Source organism: Aulostomus chinensis, chromosome 5 (genome assembly GCF_037954235.1).
Source record: "Aulostomus chinensis isolate RoL2024-O1b breed Wild chromosome 5, RoL_Achi_v1.0, whole genome shotgun sequence".
Lineage (NCBI taxonomy): Eukaryota > Metazoa > Chordata > Actinopteri > Syngnathiformes > Aulostomidae > Aulostomus > Aulostomus chinensis.
Window position 1 is genome coordinate 18,887,801 of NC_141324.1, and position 22,702 is coordinate 18,910,502.

General features: G+C 41.9%; 1 protein-coding gene across 3 annotated transcripts in view; it reads left to right on the forward strand.

The window, feature by feature from the left end:
* kmt2cb (lysine (K)-specific methyltransferase 2Cb) overlaps window positions 1-22,702 on the forward strand; it is a 67,942-nt gene that overhangs the window by 13,579 nt on the left and 31,661 nt on the right. For all 3 annotated transcript variants that reach the window (XM_086203707.1, XM_086203708.1, XM_086203709.1), the window contains exons 3-18: window positions 2,112-2,200; window positions 4,160-4,307; window positions 5,411-5,617; window positions 7,574-7,683; window positions 7,784-7,893; window positions 8,468-8,630; window positions 8,763-8,934; window positions 9,600-9,714; window positions 12,967-13,142; window positions 13,296-13,648; window positions 16,115-16,192; window positions 17,122-17,840; window positions 19,806-19,928; window positions 21,174-21,290; window positions 21,665-21,769; window positions 22,585-22,689. In XM_086203707.1, the coding sequence (XP_086059833.1) occupies window positions 2,112-2,200; window positions 4,160-4,307; window positions 5,411-5,617; window positions 7,574-7,683; window positions 7,784-7,893; window positions 8,468-8,630; window positions 8,763-8,934; window positions 9,600-9,714; window positions 12,967-13,142; window positions 13,296-13,648; window positions 16,115-16,192; window positions 17,122-17,840; window positions 19,806-19,928; window positions 21,174-21,290; window positions 21,665-21,769; window positions 22,585-22,689 (2,890 nt within the window). The remainder of the gene's footprint in view (window positions 1-2,111; window positions 2,201-4,159; window positions 4,308-5,410; window positions 5,618-7,573; window positions 7,684-7,783; window positions 7,894-8,467; window positions 8,631-8,762; window positions 8,935-9,599; window positions 9,715-12,966; window positions 13,143-13,295; window positions 13,649-16,114; window positions 16,193-17,121; window positions 17,841-19,805; window positions 19,929-21,173; window positions 21,291-21,664; window positions 21,770-22,584; window positions 22,690-22,702) is intronic.

Below are 22,702 nucleotides of genomic sequence, written 5' to 3' on the forward strand. Positions count from 1 at the left end.
TAGTTCAGGTGCAGCCTCTTGGTAAAGACTGATGTTTGAATGTGGTTTTTCTTAACACCAGCAACTTCAAGGTCATATTAACATTATTTTGGCAGATATTTTTCATTTTGATTGGACTCTTGTCGTGGGGATTTCCACATTCATGATTTTTTTTTCAGCATCAAAGGAAGGCTATAATTTTTGAGGTTGGGAATCTCTGTAGCTCTACGATACTTCATTTGAAATGTTGTGACACATTTGACCACATTGTGATTTTTGATACTCGAGACTTGAACGATTCCTAGAATCTTCCAAAATTTGGAGTAGGAAGGAAAATAATTTTGAAAAAACAGTGTCGTTTCCTGTCAGTCACTATTGACTCCAAGTCAAAGCCTGCACACACTTGAACCGCTGTGCACTGCGACGACTCAGAAAAGTGACGAGCACAACCCAAATCACATTGAATGAACTTGTGCGGGCCTGTGAAGTAAGCAAAGCAGAGTGAGCCAACGAGTGTTCTCAAGCACTCAGAAGGACAGGAGCAAACCTGTGGAGCAAGAGAGGAAGCAGGATCAGAGGAACAGAGATAAGAAGAGTGAGAAAGTAGCTGAAAGCTGAAGTTAAGAGGCAGATAGGGGAGAAGATGTGATGAAAGATGGCAAAGTTAAGAGGAAAATGAAAGAGGATGGGAAATGAGATGTGAAAACTTGTTGAGAAAGCAGATGAAGATAAAGTGAGAGATGAGTTTAGAAGAAAGGAGTGAAGAACAGAGGAGGAAAGGAGAGCAGAGGTGTCAGGAGCTAATGTTAGCGAAAGTTTATCATCTCAAGTGTATGATCCGTTTCTGTTTCAACTGCAGGAGAATTCCTGAGATGAGTTATTTGAATTAATTCAAGGTGATAATACAGTTCAATATACATCCATGTTGTTTATCTTGGTGTGAGATCCTTATAGAAATCTTAGTCTTAGTTAAATGTTCTTATGTTTGACTGCTACTGAAGACTACATTTACTTGGCATCTAATGGGGATCTTTTGGCCTACATTATTATGGGATGGATTCATTAGTAGCAGATTTGCCAGCTTTTTTTGTTTGTGTTTTTTTTTTTTTTTTTTTTTACAAAATCAATGCTTTTCCTATCTGTTTTTAGGTGGCAGGAGAGACCTCCTTTTCTTGTCACCTTTTGTAATTTGTTTTGTTTATAGTATGATGAAATCCATTTAAAAATAATTTGATACAAAATGGGATGATTGTTTGTCAAGATTATTTTTCTCCTCTCAGATCAGCAATTATAATTTAATGGACAGATTTGTAGGATTTATTCCTTTGTGCGTTTGTCAGGGACGTTAACGGCGCAGATCTTTGCTTTGTCAGAGGCATTTATCAATGTGTCGGTACACTTAACATATTTAGGCTTGTTATATATTACCTAAAAAAAAAAAACGCTATTAATTTTACTGTATTCCACAAAGTAAACAAAGATGATGCAAGAGTGATGGAGGGGGAAAAAAAGGAAGAGGGTTGTGATTTAACAGCCCAGGACACAAATTAAAGATGGCGCAGTGTTAGCATAGCTACAAACAAGCTAAGGCAAGATTACTGCACTGGAAGTGTCATGGCTGACGAGGCAGCACAAAAAAAAAAGCAACGATTTTCAATTTACTACTTCAACTGTCGAGATGATGGCGTGTTGAAAGTTGGCCATTTAGTCGACAAATTGTCACGTCCCTGTCACTTTCAGTTTATTTCATCACAAAATAACCTCACAGGACTTTGTAATATCTATTCCCTTTTTCGGCAAGTGTCATTCTATGTATGTGTCCCATATATTAATATATTTGTGATGGTTTATCACGTCAACACTGATTTATTTCCCCTCAGTTTCATGGCTCAACCTTTTAACGTAAAAACTACTCCTCATGGTAGTAAGAATGTCATACATACTACCAGAACACTGTTTTCCGCCACCTCCTCGCCTTGCCCTGTACCCCCTGTGACTCGCTAAAAAATCAGTGACAGCTGTGACTACCCTTAACTAATTTATCAGTCCCTCAAGGAAAACCAAGGCACTTTACTTGTCGGATTCTTTTTCATTGCCTCAATTTATTTGTTTGTGTGTCTTCCTTGCCCTAGGGGTCGCACCCGGGGGAGGGTTATTGTGGATGAGGAGGACAGCATGGATGGGACTGAGATAACGGAGTCCATTGGCCCTCAGGACACAGGTGAGACTGCATTCCCTTCTTTTTAATGTATTATGTACATTTTGGAAAAATAGACTTATAGTTTGGCATTGTGGCCTCATGCAGCGAGTACTTCAGAGGATATTTCAGGTAGAGAAGACTCCCTCTGCTGAAGAAGGATGGATGAGAGATTTTTCTTGGCACCCCATGCTTCTACTTGAGGGTTATAATTGAAAGGGTTTAGCTTGAGCTATGAAGCTGCAGTGGGTGTGTTTTTTTTCCTCCCCTTGCTGGTTCCATCGCTCCTTCTGCTCTGAGATTGGCATTGAGGTGCAGTGGGAAAGAGCCCAGGGCTAATGCCCTCTAAAAGCTTTTTAAAATCCCATCAGTCTCTCCAGACCCATTTATGTGCTTTTTTATGTGTGTACATCACATCACATGACCATGCCTTCCATTCTCATACGTCTCAGTGCTGCTCTGTTGCTATGCTAGATAAAGGATTCTTTTAGTGGCTTGCTTTTCTTTAATTAGTTATAGTGAACCTTAGACGAATAATAGCTTCATTTACAACTTATGAAAGGTTTTAGCCAGTGATGTCAACAGTCACACCACTTACATAAGTTGGTCCTTGGGCCAATCTATAGGTGCTGTTGGCTAACAAGTTTGTTAGCTAGTAGCCTGAGGTAAAAAAAACAAAAAAAACGTTTTTGCCAGAAAAGCTAAAAGGTCCATTTAAACTGTGATGCTACTCAGTTCAGTAGTACTACGAGCACTTTGCTGTACCGCATTAAGAACTGTATACAGCGACTGTGACTTAACATATTGGAGATCTCTAGGAGAAGAAAGGGGATGAATTCAAATTTCGAGATGGCCTGGGCAGATAAGCTAGCTCTGATCCCTGACTGCAGGACAGCTCATGAAACATCACTGGGAAATTGAAAGCGACATAACATCTACCTGTCACTGTAGCAAAGCTGACCTGGATCTTTTGGCCTATGTCCACAGTAACACCAAGAACATATGGCTTGGATTAATTTGGGACACATTTACACCAGGTTTGAACAGGGCTGCAGTTCACACATTCTAGGATCCAATGAAATCTGTTTAATGGTACATGTGGTACATGTAAACAGGGAACAGAGATTTTCCCACACTCTTGATTCCTCGTTCCTGAATGTCATTTGCACTGGCTATAGGGCAAAAGCGTTTCCCTGTGAAGAAACTGAGTATGCCAGATTTCTTTCACCAACCCAAAGGGGCATCATGGGAAATCTGAATGTCATGATAATGTTGGTAACGTATAGTCGCTGGAAGCTATAATTTGAAATGACAATGAACATTTGACTTATCCAGAGATCTTACAGCATGCAGACTAAAAAACTCAACTGTCTCTACAAAAAAAAGAGAAAAAAAACACCAGAATTTTGGTGAATGCTGAATGTAACTCATATAACATCTTAATGAAGTGTAACATGGCCTAAAGTCACAGCGAGAGATACTATCATTGGGGATCATTTTGTATAAGTAGCACAGTGATTGAGCTTCTTGTATAATTCGGACTAAATGCACTCATGATAGTAACAAAAGTTAATTCAGATGTGCAAAATTTCACAAATAAACACGAAACTCCCTTTTTCTTCTAATTTGGCAGCCATTCTTTGTTTTTCCTTGTTCTGTACAGTGTTCCCAGTGGGTTACTGTAATCAGTGCTTGAGCATATGGTCCCCATACTTTACTATCCGTCTCACTAATAAAGGCTGTAATGTCCACCTGGAGGAAAGTAAGTTAATTGCAGTGAGTCTGTCCTGTGACAGTTGTATTTGTCAGAAGCTACATGCTGATTTCACTGTCATGTTTGGAAATAAAATCAAGAGCATCCAACCAAATAAATGGATGTCATTGTTGAATGCACTTCAATGCTCACAAACACAATTGGCTGATAGTTCTTAGTTGTTTCTTATTGACTGACAGATTTTTGCATAATTTTTTCATTACAATTAGAAACACAAATCCAGCCAGTGGGGACTGTGGAATTGGTAACCACTGATGAGCCAGAGGAGGACAAGCCCTCCTCTCCTCTGGCCCAGAATCCTCCAACTGAGAATTTAGCAGGACCGTCTGTCCCAACGAGCCGAGGAGTCAAATGCAGGTGAGAAACCTCAAACTTGACTTGGAACAATAATCCTTTGCCAGCTTGAAATATGTGCTTTGTCGTATGCATATTCACGGGTGGATTGTAACTAAGTCTTCAGAAAGCAGAGGCAGGAGTCCCATTCAGGTGTCACTGGATTTGAGGATGCAATCAGTCTTCTGGCTTGTCTGTATAATCGATGGTAGCGGTGGAGGGAGGACCAGCAGCATCTCCTGGGATCTTATTAACAAGACCTTCGAAATGGGATAAATATTCCCCTCCTTTTTAGCTCTTAATTTTTTCTGTTCTTGGCACGACCTTTGTCTCACGATTGGTGCACTGTTAATAACTTATTTGACGGGGCTGAATAAGATTGAAATTAATATTACTTAATTTCATGTGATTTAACATTTCAAGAAATTCCTCTTAATTTACTCATTTAAAATCATTATCCAGCAGTCTTATTACCTGTCCGAATTTCCAGTGTAGCTTTGTTGGAATGTTTCTGGAAATTTGTCTTTTTATGGGTTTGACAATCCCTATGAAAAGTCAAAATATGTTGTGGAATAGAGATAGATGGACAAGGTAGAAGAGAGCGAGGACTCATGCATGCAACAGCGGTCTCTGAACAGCAAGAATCTCTTTTAATTATATTGTATACTTGTTAAGCACTGGGCTACCAGGAAGCCCAAATATAGTAACATTTTTTAATTAAAAGTTGATGATCTATTACATGTTGGAGCTGCAGTGTCCTCCCACTCTGCTTGCAGCACAGAGTGATGATCAGAAAGCCAAAATACATGAGCACCATGAAGACTTATAACCTGATTTTATTTAAATGATGAATTCAGATACATCTACTAGTTAACAATAACCAATGCCATGTAGACTTGACATAAAATGAACACTGCAATAAAAAAAAAAAAGACATTATGTGAATTATGTATGTGTGCCTGAAATTGTGTGTTTGCCTGCGCTCTTGTGTGTTATTATGTATGTGCAGACTGTTGCTTGGTCAGGAGGCCTTAATTCATCCTGACATGTGTGACACTGTATTAAGTCACTGTAGGTGTGTGTATATATAATTAAAGACCCCCTACTCCCCATTATCTTTGTTTCAGTGAGCATCTTTGTGCCTTCTGTTACTGCGGTGGCCATAGCTTGTTGGGTCAGGGGGATCTGCTAGTATTCAGCACCACACCTCAGCTTGAAGCTCCCTTCAGCCACAACAGTGGAGGAGATTCGACGAGCAATGGCAGCGATGGCGATGAACCCACGCAGCCAAACTTGGCTGGAGAGACCACCTCAGGACAGAGGGAACTGACAAAGTAAGTAGGCCTGGCTGACGCTGGTGTCACTAATGTTTGGGCTCACAGCATTAGTCCGGAGAGTTGCTTGTGATGAGTCCCTGTGGGAGATGAGATTGACGACATTAATGATCCTTTTTATTCTTGAGTCCAGAGTTGGGCAGTTACTATCCGGGTATATAAAAATGGCAATATGCCCAATTTCATTGCATCATAAACTAATTCTGTTGCACAATATGTGTACTAATTAATCCAGCGCAGATGGCGACATTCACTTTCATGTATAAAATAAGAAAATTAAGTGCTTAACTGGGTTGCCAAATGGGTATCAGGAGTTTCACAATTAATCTAAAATATTTTTACTTAAAAGAGGTGTAACATTGAGTTTACTACTGCTGCTGCTTCAGCAAAGCAACTCTCAGCTCCACGATGGTCCACACACGCCCTCACACACACACTGAGATCTGCGCTGGCACGCACACTGAGACTTTATTGGCTGCTTTATTAATACAAAAATACAACATAGATCTTATAGTATTATGAGAACGTATAAACATTTTCAAGTCATCATGACTCTATGGAAAGACAAATTATACTCGTGCGCTACTAAGTAATTGAAGCGCCCTCATCGCCCTACAGCGGGATTTGTCATCAGTCTGATTCTGTATGCAGATACATTTGGAGAAAGTCTAACAGTTTCAGAAGCTGGATACTGCCAACTTGAGCCCCAACAGCAAATATTGTGTTGAATATTGTCATAAAAATATTTTTAACCATTCTAAAAATCTTTTTGCACCTGAAAGTGATTTGATGTTTGGCCAAATACAAGTTCAAGGAATATTTGTCCACATTTTAACACTTCTACTGTCAACCAACACATGAACATGAATGGGCATAAACACACACCAAGGCCTTATGGCTGAAAGAGCTTCCTGTTTGCAGGTTTTGTTGTCTTTGTTCATTTAAAAGCAAAATTATCACCTTGCCTTAGCAGGCATAATATCTGTGATGGCCTCAGGGGCCAGGCATGCCACATCAGGTAAAAGTTACATATGTACCTTTTGTGTGTGTGTGTGTGTGTGTGTTAATGAATTCAAGAACACACATTATCACACACCATATCAGCAAAGGACTGTATCTGACACTTTTTCACAGCTGCCTTGGTTGTTTTGGTCCTCTGGAACCGATTGGGCGTCTCTCTTGGTTCCCAGTGATGTCATGGTAGTGGGAGCAATATGGTTCTGGCATAGTGCCAAGCCAACCAGTAGCTGTTGTGTTGATTGGGTGGTGTAGCTGTGTGATTGGACATGAGGGCCGGCCCTCAGTTCTGTCACACACAGACGGATGAGGGAGCACAAGGCAGGAGGAAAAATTGTATATTGCTCTGTCATAGAAGCAGAGACAGAGAAAACGTGACGATGTGGGAAAAGACCGCCTGATAATTGGTGTCAAAACCTCGGCTCTAGACAATAAGCTGTCAGAACTGTTTATCGCAAGTGTGCCATCATGCTCCCCAGAAACTGGTGGCTTCATTTTGGCCCTTGGTTTGTTTACTGAAACTTGGGCCCTTTTAGATGCTAATGCTCCCTCTCCACATTTGTTGCATGCTATACAATTCACTAGTTCAAGCCAGGGACTCTGAGAAACACATCCTTTTCAACAGATTTCATGAGACCGAACAGCCAGCCTCTTGTGCACATGCCAAACAAGATGGCCCTCTTCCTCCTCCTCCCCTCCCCCTCCTCTCCCACAGCTTTCTATTTGCTCTCTAACATTTTCCCCCGGCTCACTCTCTCCGTCTTCATATCTCTGCTTTTAAAAAAACTGCACATCGTCCTCTGTCGTTATGTCAGCTTTTCATTCATTCTGAGTTGATTCAGACTGTCATCTTGCGTAGCACATCTTGTTGCTGCCCCCCCCCCCAAAAAAAAACCTGTGCTGACCTGCTTTCTCTGTAAACCTCCTCCTTTGTTCCAGTGCGTCTGAAAGCTGCGAGGGAGAACCAGACCCAGCCAGTCGATTTTGGGATGAGCTTTCTCATGTCGGCCTTCCACAAGATCTTAACGTCCAGTCTCTCTTTGAGTCAGGTAAGATCAATCGACAAAAATCTCCTGTTTTTCAAGCTTTGCTAGCATCTTTTTGAGTCAAGCTTATTGTAATTGCACAATTTGTGACTCAAAATTACAGGGCAATGCTGGGCACATCAGAGTTGTGCCTCATGGTCCGAAGGTGTTTGTGAGGGCGAGGGACAATCTCTGCTTAATGTGGACAGAGCCATTGACTCAGGGAGCACAAAGGTGAGTCACTGAAGAGCATCCCCGGACTAATAGGTTTTAACACAAACTTAATGTGTTGGGGTGGGACTGCCTGCTTCACTGAGGCACAGTAAAGCTGATGGATCAGACTGGCTGGTAAAGGTCGGCCCGGCACTGTGGATCTGTCAGCTGTGAAATGGAAAAGGTCACGCCACTCAACAGGGCTGAGTTCTAATAGTAGCTTTGCTCCTAGCGTTAGCAGTGGCACAGTTCTCTGATTGTGTTTGCAGCTCATTGGGTGTGTTGTCGGTCAGCAAATCTTCCACTTGATCTCCAGAGTGGCTATTTGAGCGTACTTTCAGAACTGAGAGAAGTAGGGACTGCATGAGGTTCTGCTTGGAGGGTGATTATCAGGAGGCTAAAACAAGGGTCCAGATATTGAGTTGAGAAATGTGACAGTTTATTCCCTGAAGGGGTATTTCAGAATAATGAATTTTACATAAGCTGTGAACATGTTAGTGGGTTCTTTCCTTGACTGTTCAATGAATGTACTCATTGTAGTTGCTAACAATTTCCATATATATATATTTTTTAAAATTCTGTCTTTCTTCTGCAGCACTGTGCATACTGTAAGCGCCTTGGAGCATCCATTAAGTGCTGTGCTGAAGGATGTGCCCAACTCTACCATTACCCCTGTGCAGGGGCAGCTGGGACCTTTCAGGATACCAGGAGTCTCTCACTCCTCTGCCCAGAACATATTGATTTGGCCATTCACAAATGTAAGCTTGATTGAATTGTTGGGATTTAAAGAAACAGCTGTTGTAAAAATAAAGTGAAAACTAGAGATTCAACTTGCTAACATTATATGACCTTTACTGTCTTATTTACCTTTTTAATTTTCCTCTCTATAGTTGTAGATGATGTAAGTTGTGCGCTATGCGATAGCCCGGGGGATCTACTGGACCAGCTCTTTTGCACCAGTTGTGGTCAGCATTACCATGGGATATGTCTGGATATGGCTGTGACCCCTCTAAGGAGGGCAGGTTGGCAGTGCCCGGAGTGCAAAGTCTGCCAGACATGCAAGTGAGTCACCTTCCGACTAAACCGGATTATAGTACCTCATAGTGAAAGGTTTTCTTCTAATTACTTCCTTTATTACGATTTTTTTTTTTTTATTCCCATGTGGTTCGTCTGTCAGCCGTCAGCAGGATCTATGCCAAAACTACCTGAAGGACTTATTTAGGAGTGTCATCTATACTTGTGCCGTTCCTGTTTAAAAACATGCTTGTTTGGAAAAAGTTAGTTGCTTGGATTGAGACATGCCTTCTTGTAGCTTTCTTTGAAAATGCTCACTAACTACTTCCCACTCAACACTGGTAGCTGTCATGTCTTTGTGGTAGTTGTGTAGTATATTCAAGTGAAACTAGTAGGCGGCAGCATATTGGCATAAAGCGTGCGTCCACTCCTTTTGGAAGAAACAAAGAAAGGTGAAGTGTCTTTGCAAGGCTGAAACTCAGTTAATCAGTTGATCACCCAACACTCACCTACAGTCACAAGCTTTGGGACCTATTTTCGTAGTATGATGAATGTTTCCACCTTGTACGTAGAAATGATGTGCATACACCTCGCAAAGTCTGAGAAGTCAGCCGTGATAATGAGTGAGGGCTCTACGCAGTGTGAAATTTAAAAAAAAAAAAAAAAAAAAATCCTGTACTGCTTCACCTCATAGAACTTCTCTCCTTCCCTAGGAACCCAGGAGAGGACACAAAAATGCTGGTGTGTGACATGTGTGACAAAGGCTATCATACCTTCTGTCTGCAACCTGCCATTGATGCTCTTCCTACCAACGGATGGAGATGTCAAGTAGGAAAAATATTAAATTTTCCAAAGACTTTACTGTATATAACATAAAATAAAGGTTATTCTGAGTTGTATGAAAGAATTTGATACATAGCTAAAGTACAGATAATGATGCATGATACTCATGTTTCCTGGAGGTATAATTTTGCAAGAAAAGATAGTGTTAATCTTTACACCTGTACAGATGAGGATTTCTAGAGGATCCAAATGTAGCTGCTCACTTCTCTCTCAGGCTTTGAGTAAATGATTGCACCCCAGCAGTCCAGCAAAACCTGTTTCTCAGCGAATTTTAGGTGAACATAAAGTATCCCAGTGGCCGAGATTTCAATCATATTATGCCCACACAGCATCATTTAAGTTTGTTTCAACATTGACTGGAGCAAGGGCAAGAACACTTTTACACTATTAGTTTACAACTATAATTTCCATTGAGGTTACTATCAGGTTAGTAACCCCTAGCTTGTAGTACTCTGATTTTCCTGATTCTTCTTCTGCTGCTGCAGCAGCATTACTCAAGAACCATTGCACCAAGTCCTACAGGACATTTTTGTCTTTGTGCTTCACATTGTAGTTAGTCTAACAACATGGAGTGCTTTATTAATGAAAATGTATGATCTAAAATTCTGCTATTCTGTGGCATACACGTCTCCGACATGATGCATGACTCAATGTGCTATAACATTTTACTGTTTCACTGGCTAGCATGAGGGGATGGTCAGTTCATGGTGTGAGGATGAGCATGCTACCTTCAGCAGATAAAAGGGATGTGAACAACAGATTTTTGCTTTCCAGCATTGTACAGCATGTTAGATGGGAGAAGGACAAGCAAGAGGTGTACATATACAGCATAGAGCACAAACCAGCAAGTTGCGTTAGCTTGACTACTAACAACACATCAGCAAGAGAATCTCTTGACTTTCTGTCAGAATGTTTCAGTGTAAGGCTCTCAAAGCAGCTCTGTGAAAATAATAATAGTGGCAAGACCACTGCACTGGAGGTCATTTTGTAACTGACGCAGGACCACACCTGATAAGGTAGATAAAAGTACGATTTCAGATTACCGCTTTTACTTTCTGTTATTAATGTTGGATATTTTGCATGGTAATATGAACCTTGCTAATTGGTACCAATTTTTAAAATTAGGTTAAATTCAAGATGAGTGAACATGATAAGTGAACGTTTTATTTCTTTCAACTCAAACCCCACTGGCTCACAAAACTGAGGCATCGACTCATGTTCAACCCGCATTGGTTCACAAAACTAGGGCCATGGGGGGAAAGACAGAAATGAGAAATAGCTGAACCTACTTATTAGTATGTCCATGTGTGTTTGTATGAGTGATCATGTATAACATACATCATACACACACCCTCAATGCGGGCCTGTTCTTTATTCTCTAGATATGTAAAAGAGGTGCTTGTCATTCAGGCAGTTGTTTAATACAACACCCATTTTACTGCATTGGTCCAAGGGGGCTACAGCAACAGAGGCAGCAGGTGTTCAAAGGTCTTTCCACTTGGCTTCTCTGTCTGAGTCAACCCAAAAGGAACACAACCCACACACATCTTGGAACTCATTTGAGAATATTAGCATGTCTCACTTCCAGTGTGGGGAACTGAGGTCAAGCGATTCTGTTGCTCTCTTGACAGAGTGATGAGTTAACAGCAATCCATTTTTTACTAAGGGCCCATTTCCACTGGTTCACTTTGGCTTGGGTTGGGTCGGTTTGGACCCATTTCCACTGGCCCCGACACGGTACTAACCGTTACCGTTTTGGTCCCTGCTCCGCTGGGGTTCCAAGCGAGCCAAGCGGGGACTAAAATGTGACATAAACACATAGCAAGGCGCTGATTGGGTAACTTACCTGCTTATGCCGTCTACTTTGTATCATCTTAGCCTTGGCGGAATACTGGTCGATTGCTTGGTAAAGTCCTTTATACTTTTCTTGGGTGTTCTGTTTTGCCTTGCCTGTCTGTCATGCCTTACTTTTAGTTTAAGCAAAAACCGCAGACAGAGCAACAGGCATAACGCTGCCACCGTGTCATCAGTTGTTGTGTTGAACACAAATGACACCGGGGAACTCTTGGCCGGTGACTCCACCTCCACTGACGTGGTATCCAGTGCTCGTGGAAACACACTAGTACTGAGCTGTACCAAGCCGCCCCGACCTGAGCCCAAGTGAGCCAGTGGAAACGCACCTTAACATTAAGCTGGTCTTCTCACTCATTTCTTCGTTGTTTCCCAACATCTCTGCTTGGGTGTTGCTGCAGTATAAGACCCGTATGTCTCGATAGTAGTTTGACAAGCTTCAATGTTATTGATTTCCTGGTTATGAGAAAATTTGAACCTGGACCTTATAGATTCAGGTCCTGATCATTACTTGGCCTCAGTTAGTTGAAATAAAAGATTCAATTAAAAGCAGTTTCATGAGAATGGGAGAGTTCTTGGGTGCCCTGGCAGAAATGTTTAAGCAGCCCAGCCTGGAGGGAATTCAGCTGGAAGTTAAGAGTAAGATATTTTAAAACTCCTTTGATAATAGCTAGTTACGACAGCAACTGTTCCCCCCTGTGCTGGAGAGGTTGTGGCATAACAGGGGACTTTTCCCACATCTTCTGGGACTGTCCTAAATTGGTAAAATTCTGGGAAGAGGTGAAACGACAAATAAGTGAGATTTTAAAAACAAATAGACCAATTGAACCACAGCAACTGACTTTGGGTACAGCATCAATAATTGATTTAGGGAAAAACCAGGTGTTTTTGCTAAGGGTTCTTCTGTTAATTGCACATAAAATGATCACAGTAAATTGGCTCAAACCCCACCCACCCACCCTGGACCAGTGGTACCAAAGGCTTAAGGATGTAAACTGCATGGAACGCATAACAGCAACCCTACGACTTCAGACTGACTTATATCTTGAAAAATGGGCACCCGTTATAATGTATTTGGAGAGATGAGAATATTGTCTCTATTTAACTGGGCTGGATGGTATTTTTATTCCTTGTTTTATTTTATGTTATTTTATTTTATTTTTCTCCCTCTTACTATTGTGGACATAATTAGACCTGCAAAGAATATTGTGTATTGAGTACCTTGTCATAAGGTTTTGGAATGATGTGTGTGACTCTGTCAAGGAACCTGTTCTAATAAATGTTCCAAAAAAAAAAAAGCAGTTTCATCAAAGCCTAATAATTGTTTAGGCCTCAGTACGTTAGTGAGTCTCAGTGGCTTCATAGAAATCCTGCTTTGCTCCTCAGAACTGTAGAGTGTGCATCCAGTGTGGAACACGAACCAGTGGGCAGTGGCACCACACCAGCCTACTGTGTGAGAACTGTGTCCAAAACCAGGACCCTGCTCTGTGCTGTCCTATGTGTGCCTGCATCCTGGACCCTGAGCATCACAAAGACCTTCTTCTCTGCCACACTTGTAAAAGGTACTTTTTTTTTTAAGATAACACCCCTGTCTACATGTGTAGGATAGATTTTTCTCTTGACACTATGGAAGACATAGGAAAACCACCATTAAATTTGTCAAGTGTGGATTGGCCTGTTGAACCATCCCTCAAATTCCTTTGGTCTGCTTTCAGATGGATACACCTAGAGTGCGAGCGTCAGAGCTCAGGCCAAGCAGAAATCCTCCCCAGAGAGGACTTTGTTTGTTCCAACTGCAGGTCTCCTGCTGCAGAGCAGGTGCTCCAGGCAGAGGATATGGACACTGGCCCAGAGCTCAGCCCTCAGCCAGCCTCGATGCACACAGACTCTGAGACTGGCCCACAGCTGGCTCAAAAGCACATGGACCTAGAAGCTGGCACTCAGCTGCCTCCTGAAATGCACAATGATCCCAAGCCGGAATTACTTGCTGTTCCATTGCACTCAGATCCAGAGCCTGTTGAAAATACCGTCCAGGAGGAGAAGCTGGCTACGACTGACCAAGAGCCTGGTGGGTCCTTGTTATTATATATGAAAAGATCCCTTCTCTCATCCCTCTCGCTCGTCTTCCTTCATCTCAGTCTTTTTGTTTTCTTTTATGCCCAAGTGTTTTTCAAGAGAAACAAATGTTTTCAGTATATCAATCATATCCTATTCTTGCAAGGACAATCAAATGAATAAAACTAGTTTGATTGTACAAAATCAAATAGAAGTCATATACACCTTGTTGTAATGCCGAAAATGAAAGAGTAGTTTGTAGTTGAGGACTCACCCTCCTCATCTCTAGCCGTGCAGAAACGGTAAAGTTTTGACCATTAAACATGCTCTTGGGCCACAGCATCAGCTCTGAGGAAGTTTTGAAAGTTGCCGATGTGGTGGATGAAAGGGTTTGGGAGAGAGTTGTTTGGACTAAGAACAGAGAAGCACTAACTCTTTTATTCTCAGAATTTTCTCTAGACACCCTAATAACCAGATGGTGTCCTACTAGCAGCAGACTAAAGCAACTCCCTTGTCTTTGTAATAACTTGTTTTGAAAATTGCTACTTTGTATCCCCGCTGTCTCCAGGGGACGAGTGTGCTGCCTGTCGATTTGAATGTGTAATGAATCTGTTCAGGCTCTTATTTTTAGAGCTAGATTTAGCCATTGGTCAACCAGTTTTATTGGACAATTTTGGCCTTTTGCTGATAATCTTTTTGACCTATATGTTGACCAGTGTAATGGAGAATGGAAACTTTTCAGAGCCAAATTTTATATGTTAGATGTATAATGACTTTGTTTTGTCAACAATTTACAATCCTCGGCTGTGTGTTTGGCTACCAGCAACATGTCTGTGATGGAAAATCGGAAAGTTTTGTTTGTTGTGCAGGAGCTCCAGTGGAATTCAGACTAAAGTTATTGGAATTAATACAGATTTAAAAGAACTTTAACAGAATAAGTGCATTGTTCGTAGTAAATTTGGATCCTCTGTAGGCCACCTCAAGAAATGATGTTGAAATTACCATACTGTTTTCAAGTCACAACCATTATGAAGACTTTAGACTTCACCTGGACTTTTACTTTTTGGGACATTAGCATTTATTAGCACAACCAATTAACCGCCTAGTAAAACCCCATCCTCAAGCTCATGTCTCTTGTTTCTGTTTATCACATCACTCCTTAGTTTCATTGTGAATTAAATGAATAGAGGGTCAGAAGCGCAGGGCTGCATTTCCACCTTGGCCTATGTGAGGTCTGCTGGCAAAGGAGTGCAGTTATCAGGAAAATGAATGGTGAGCCGGGGATGCTAGATGTAGCGATGCTGCCCACTCTGTCTAGACAGCAGACTCCAGTGGAGAGGAGAGAATGAATTGTAGCAGAGTAGCATGATGGCTGTGATATCTGTCTGCTAACCTGCCTTGGAGCTACGCTGGCTCATTCATGACTGCTCACACAGCTTCCATTCTCTGCTCACTATACACACGTGCAACCATTTTATTAGGTTATTGCTATGGTCATGAAATGCCCCATTTGCTGGTTAGGTGATGGCATCCTCAACACAGACATGTTGTGTATATATCAACTGTATTGATTTACAGCATCTTACACCTTTCTTGTTTTTCGGTCCATAAATGAGACTTTTGGAATATGGAAAATGGATACTTAATGTACAGAAATTAGATACAAACACACACACGTGTGTGTATTTTTTGAGGTTTTATTATATGTCATCATACTGCTGCTTAATTCCTGCATGTTGTGTGATATAATTAAAGCCATTAACCGGAGCTGTTTATCACCTGCCAGGATTCTTCACTGCGCAGGGTTTATAACACCAAGCTCACTGTGACTCAACCTATGTATATCCAGTCAGGGAGCTTAAGTCAGGCCGGACTTTAAGCCTTTGCACTATTAATCAAAGCAGTGTATTTATGTTAAGCATTACCTCATTCACTGTAGGAGATATAGGAAGGAAAAGGGTATTAATATGAATGAGAGTGTGTGTTCAGCCTGGCCAATGGTTAAACACTGAAGATGGTTGGAGGCCCATCTCCTAAATGACTTTCTGGCATGAGCACCGGATGAGCACCTGCAAGCTGCACAGTCATGAGCCTAGAGCACACAGACCCTGGGATGTTGGTTGTCATGGTTACTCCCTTCCCTGGCAGAGATGCTTAGCAGGTGCATGTGTGTGTCAGAATGAGTGTGACATGGGAACTCGTGAATTGAAATGGTGGGTGCCTCGTTAAGACTGGACTATCTGTACTGTCAGGGGCTGTCTGGAGGCCCGATAGCCAGGAATGACTAGTTCTATTCATGCCGACTAGTGTTGATGTCTTTGATACAAAACCTAATAGAGAGAGCCGATAGGAGGTACTACAAACCAAATGGGCAATGTGAACCCATTGCAGAGGCCATAATTTTTTTTCTCTAACCACATGTATTAGTATCAATTTTGTGTAAACATCTATTTAATTAAATGCATTTTCTCTCTTTAAGAAGTTCCAGTGGGAGCAGATGTTGAGATACTGGTTGCTGGACCGTCTGTCAACAAAATCCTAACAGAATTCAAACCAGGTTTGTGTGTTGTTGTTTTTTTTCTGTTGTTGTTGATGTTGTTGTGGAACCACATAATGATTTCTATTAAAATGAAGCCCAATTTTCCTTTGGCCGAACAAAACGCTAACATCTGGCTTTTTTTTTGTAATGGGAAAGGGTTTAATCGCCATCCAGTCTTGTGCGCCGCTCAAGCAGGGCTCTATCATCGCTCAGTTGTGAATTTAAAAAAGAAAAATTCAAACACATAAAATTGTGACCTCCGAAACACTGTGATTGCACTCCATGCTTCTTTCCATCATGATGTTTGTTTACCTTGTTTAACTTGAGACCTGAGAAAAAAAAACATGAAGGTGAGTCGTCTACTTGCACTTGGGAAAAAGAGGTCAGTCAGCGATTTTAGAACATTTACTCGGGTTAGAAAAGACATGCATGTGTGTGGGTATGTGCAGTGGAGAAAGGGCAGACTGTTTACAGATATTCTATTCATTCACACGGTGAAATGCTAAATAAAAATTATTTCCAGATAATGGTAGACAAGGTGACTGACAGAGGGCCTCTTCACTCAATCAGTGTAATTTCGTAATTGATACAGAAAGTGGCACACAAGTATTCATTTTTGAAAATATGAAATAGTATCTCGAGCTTCAGTTTGCCTCACTGAAGAGAAACAGACCTTGAGACGGGCCTTTGTTTCCTGTTTTCCTCATATCGAGACTTATAATGCATTCAGTATAATGTCCATTCACACTGCAATAACCCATATAAGTAATGTCACTTGAAGACTGTGGACTCTAAACTAGTCAGCATGACATTGTTGATATCGAAGGTAGTGTGTGCAGGAATGTTCTGTGGCACAATACAGATATGTGTTTTGAGAGCAGTGTATCGATGTACTCGATGAATTGATCCCCACATAAATTGTAACCATTCTATGATTCCTTCCACAGAAACAAAACCAGCAGCAAGAACCCAGGTCATATCTACAGAGAGTCCTGTGTCTTCAGTGACTCCCAGCCAGGAGTCGGAGTCTTTGCCAGCCCAGCTCTCTATGGAGCCACTACAGACACAGGAAAACACATTACAAATCAAGCCAGCAAATACCGAGGCCTGTCCGGAACAGGGCATGGTCAACCACAGCACAAAGGATTTTAAGGCCATCATCTCAATCACCAAAGAACCAAGTACTGCATCAGTACCTTTCACGGACCAACCAATGGAAGTCTCACTATCCCAGCCTTCGAGTATGGATGTAGTCAGGGCTTCTTTCCTGGAAACTACTCCTAAAGTCCTTAACAAGGAGAGGAAGGAGGGCCATTTTCAGAGGAACCTGACAGAGACTGCTCAGCCCACAGCCTCCGGTACATCAGAGGAGATTTACACTACACCAGAGAGCAAGCCTAATCTGTCATTACCCAGCATGTCTTTAGATGAGAAATCAGTCAAGACAACTGTGGAACGGTTGGCAGAGATGGTCGCATCTCCTGTCCTTCCCTCACCTGTGGTGCGAGGGACATCTCCTAGAGAAGCACCCCAGACTCAGACACTGAGCGACCACAGCATTGTAATACCCACCACTACCCTTATACCACTCACCCCTAAGATCGGAATGGGAAAGCCAGCCATCACCAAGAGGAAGTTTTCTCCTGGGAGGCCGAGAGTGAAACAGGTAGGAGTCTGGACATCAAGTCACAGATGACCAGTGATTCGTTTCATGTCACTGTCTCTGGTTCTGCCTCTTGCCTATCCCACCTTGTGTTCTCTTATATGGAGTGTGTGTCAGTGTCTTCTGGATTCTGCGCTGTGAATGTGGATAAGGCTGTCTGATGTCTCTGGTTTGGTTGAATCTGCCTGTTCAGGAAAAGGTTATGTTGTTTATTTTTTGTGTTTAGTTAAAAATGTGTTTTCAGTCAAGTTGTAGCCCCGAGTACACTTTGCGAGAATAGCAGGAGGACAGCGTGGAGAAGGATGCACCCCCTCCTCCTCTGTGTGTTCTCATGTTGGTGCAAGAAATGGCCACTTAGTTTATGCCTAGTTCAGTTGATGTATGAAGTATGTCAAGGATTTGTGCTTTTATATGACTCTTCACCATATTCTGTCTCAGTCAGTCTGTTCATCTCACCCCACATTACATTTTATCTTTGCACCTCATTTACTGTGTTTACATGCACACATATTCCTGTTAAGTTCCATATTCGGGTTATGGGAATAGTCCATATAAGGTGTTCAAGCTGTAGGAATGTTCCCATTTACATGTTATTTGGCATTTTCCAAATAAACTATTCTCGGCGTGTGTCACTAGGCAACCTCACTAAACCTTTGGTTCAAGTAATTTGTATAAAACTCTTTCATAAATAAGAATAATAAGGTATCACGGTTAAGAGAGCCAAAAAACTGTCTCAATACTTCAGCGTATGAGTGTTAGAATCATTATTATTACGATTATTATTCTGCACCTCAACCTCTGGATCATCGTAGCAACATGTAAAAGTACTGTGTTTAGCAGCACGCACACACACACACACACACACACACACACACACACACACACACAATTCCCCTCTCCACCAAAGGTTTGAAAGTGTTAACATGTATTATGTATTCTGATTAATACAGGTGTGTGCCAAGTGTCTTATTTAGAATTTTAGGAACCAGAATATGAGGCTAATCTGGTTACGGCAGGTGTTTTCATATGGGAACATGATGTGCATGTAAACACAGTCAATGTTGCATAATATCGGTTGAGCGTTTGTCAAGTCACAAATAACTGTCTCCATTTCTATGATCGTGCACCAGTTATCTCCATATTACATCATCAGCTGTAGTGGCTCACTTGTGACTGTGGGGGGAAAAAAAAAGGTAATGTCATTAAAACAAAGAACTGCAATAGAGGCTATCACAGGCACTGAATGTAGACTTTCGTCGATAAATAATAATGGAAATGAAATCACACCCATGGCTATAATGTATTATAAATGATGTTGGTGAGGATAGATAAATTTAGTTTGCAACTTCCCCCTCCCGTAGACACATCCCATCCCTTAGATAAACATTATACAGCTCAAACTAATTTATTGCATAAAGCTTGAGGAAATTTTCTCTATTGGAATGCGGCTCCCTTTTTAGTCTAGCATGTTTTTTTTTTCCTTGTTTGTTTTTTTTGTCTGATGAGCTCATGCGCTGCTGTGCTGATGTAATTCCCTGAGTTTTACAAAATGCCAAATGTGCATTGTTGTCGTGGCAAGAGGTCAAAGGGCCTTCTTCCTGCTGGCCCTGGCAAATTCTGCTGCATGAACTACAATTAACACAATTTCGCTCTGCAGTTTTTAATCTTATGAAACACGCCTCTTCAATTGATATGCATGGTAAACCAAAAGATCGGCTTTAACGTAACTTAACCTATCATGTTCATGTTTTGGCACATCAACTGTTTGCTCTTTGAAAGCTTTGCGTAGACAGGTGTGTAGTGACTATTTCCCAAATGGCTACATTTGACGCTCACTACATCTTTCTCTAACATCTTTGTTTGTACATTTTGTTTCTTCACTGGCTTTGTTTTTAAGTTGCTGCATTTTGTCGCCCTCCTCCCTCCCTCCCTCTCTCTCACTCTCTCACCTGCCCTCCCTTACCTTAGGGTGCATGGAGCCCCCATAGCAGTGTGAGCTCCCCCTTGTCCTGGTCTCCAGACCAGCCAGAGGGGTGGGACATCCTAAAGACCAGGCAGTCCTCTGGCAGCCCCGGCTGGAGCATCAGAGTGGTAAATACCATGGCTTACTAGAGATGGCCTTCTGTCTGCCCTCTCTTGGCCCCAGTGACACACACACTCCCCGAGTGTTCCTGACTGTCACTACACTATGATTGCCTAGACTAATTAATACCACTTTGCTAAAAACATAGACTCCGAGGCCAATGGATGAATAATGACCAAGCAAACTGGAGGTGAAAGCTATTGACAGTGAGTTTTGCTGGGTTTGCAGTTGAATGAAGAGACTGGGGGTATGGTGTCATCATGGCTTTCAAAAATATTTCGGGTCATAATATTTACTCCTAAATGTTTCCCCCCTCTCAGCCAAGCACCAATGTGCTCCCTTCTCTTCTGTCGTAGTCGAACCCTGTTCATTTGTTTATTTGTATTATTTTCTTCTTTGACTTACTGAAATGTCCTTTGGAATTCGGTTGCCATGGTGATGGTCCTCATTCTAACCAAAAGTGTGTAAGGGTTAATTTGTGCTTTGTGGCATGAATCCAACCCAGGTTGAACACAATCATACAGTGTTTCTGTGAGGAGGCACAGTGGAAGGGACGAGCCTCGGTTCAAGGGTACACTGGTGATTTTGAGGCAGGCGCTGGAGAGTTTCACACGTCTGTCTTGGTCGCTTGTCAGAAACATACAGAAGCTGCATGGTGACACTAGCATTGCTTCAACAGTAGTTCAGAGGTCTAATAACCCTCTCACCTGTTCAATGCTATTGTAGTGTGCATCTCAAACATACACGTGATTTCCATGAACTATGAAAATATTTATCATAAGTTTGATGGAATTGTTTCTCTTCTTGGTGAGGATGATGTTGGGCTGTTCAGATATTAAAGTTTTCTCAAATGTATCCCACTTCAAAATGTATTTCAAAGCCAAAAGCTTAAATTTTAGAAGGAAATCTCTCACCAGGCAGGCTACAATGTTAGTTGCAGCGGGGGTCTATATAAACAACTCCATTAAATGACATTTTGTCCCTGGAAATGAATGAACACAACCTTTGCCAAGCAGTCTGTACTGTCTAGAATATGCAATGTGTACAGATCTAACTGCTTAACAGGAGTGGTGAGTTTTGCTTTATCTGCTGATACAGCTACATGAGTGAGAGACGGGAAAATATAAGCTCATGTCTGTCCCTTTCAGGTTGTATCATGGGAAGTTGTCATCAACATTGTTCCCCCACACCGCGTCTGTGTCCAGCTCTCACGTACAGTTGCAAACAATTTAATTATGGCTTTATTTCCACAGGGTCGTGGCTCGGGCTTCCCTGGGAGGAGGCGGCCCAGAGGGGCTGGTCTGTCAGGTAGAGCAGGACGTGGCAGGGCCAGGGGCAAGAATGGAGCAGGTCCCATCATCAACCCAGGGGTATGTGCCGGATGACATCTTGGCAGCTTTGGCAAATATTGCACTTTATGCAAAGCAGTGTTTGTTTTCTCTCCAGCTGATGACATTGACTGTGTGTTATAAGCCATAGCCATGTTAATGACATAGTTTTTTGTGTCATTTCATTGTAAAGGCTGCGAATTTCCTCACCGTTACTTCTCATTTCTTCCAAATAATGACTTAGTAGTCATGACTTAGACCCTAATAACTGGTTATAACTAGTGTAATTCATCATAGCATGTGTCTCCTGCTCGGTTCCAAAAAGCAGAAGGTGGATCTTTACAGTTAAAGAAGATTCTTGCACACACGTCATGACATAATGTTGTCTGTCTTGTTGTATTTTTCCTGATATGCAGGTTACCACAATAGAAACCCCGCACCCTGTCAAGGAAGAGGAGGAGAACGCCATGCATAACACAGTCGTCATATTCTCCAGCAATGACAGTTTCACGCTAAAGCAGGTGTTTGCTTTGTTATACTTAGGAAAGCTGCAGCGGTATTTCACTTAAAATCATCATCCCCTACGTGGATGGCCTGAAATTAAATCTGTGTTTAAAGACTTCTCCCTTTGGGGATTAGTATTTCTGTGGAGATTCTGGCAGCGGCCTGCAGGAAATTCAGCCCATTATATTTTTAGTGGATAATATTGAAGCTTTTGTGTGTCTTAATGTTTAACTTCAAGGTAACACTAATTCAGGGGTTGAATTCTGCATTCTTCTAGAATAGCTGTACTGCAATAAAACAATATAGCGGAGGGGCTGCTTATCAGGACTGCCGTCCCCTGAATGGCTCACATCGAGGGGCTCCAATGGCTGCTCGATGCTGTGACTGTGAAGTAGGGCCTGAAAGGCCTCACTCAATCATCCGGCTTTAAAAAAAGGTCCTAAAAGGCCAGTGTTTCCCGTAGAGTCCCGTATTCCTATTACTTATGCACTTCTATATGTGAGGATGGAGGAGAACTACATTCAGGACAGCAGCGAGTAACATATCTAATGACTCTTACTTACAGTGCCAGCAGAATTGAATCAATACAAATTGATATATAAAATGTGGTCAGGCAAACTGTGCCAATAGTTCAGCAGTGGTCATATATTTTATCTGCACCGATATCACCAGTTGACTAGTGTCTTTGTGTCACAGATGGAAAATTAAATTTTGTTAAGTGAGGAGATAGGAACACCAAAAGGGGACTCTGTATGGCTTTTTCTTTTTTTACATGTCCGCAGTGAAATGGCTCAGTGTGATGAGCATCTCATGATGTCTTTCCTTCCTTCAGGACATGTGTGTGGTGTGTGGGAGTTTTGGCCTTGGAGCAGAGGGCCGTCTTCTGGCTTGTGCTCAGTGTGGCCAGTGCTACCATCCATTTTGTGTTGGCATCAAGGTATGTTTGCTAT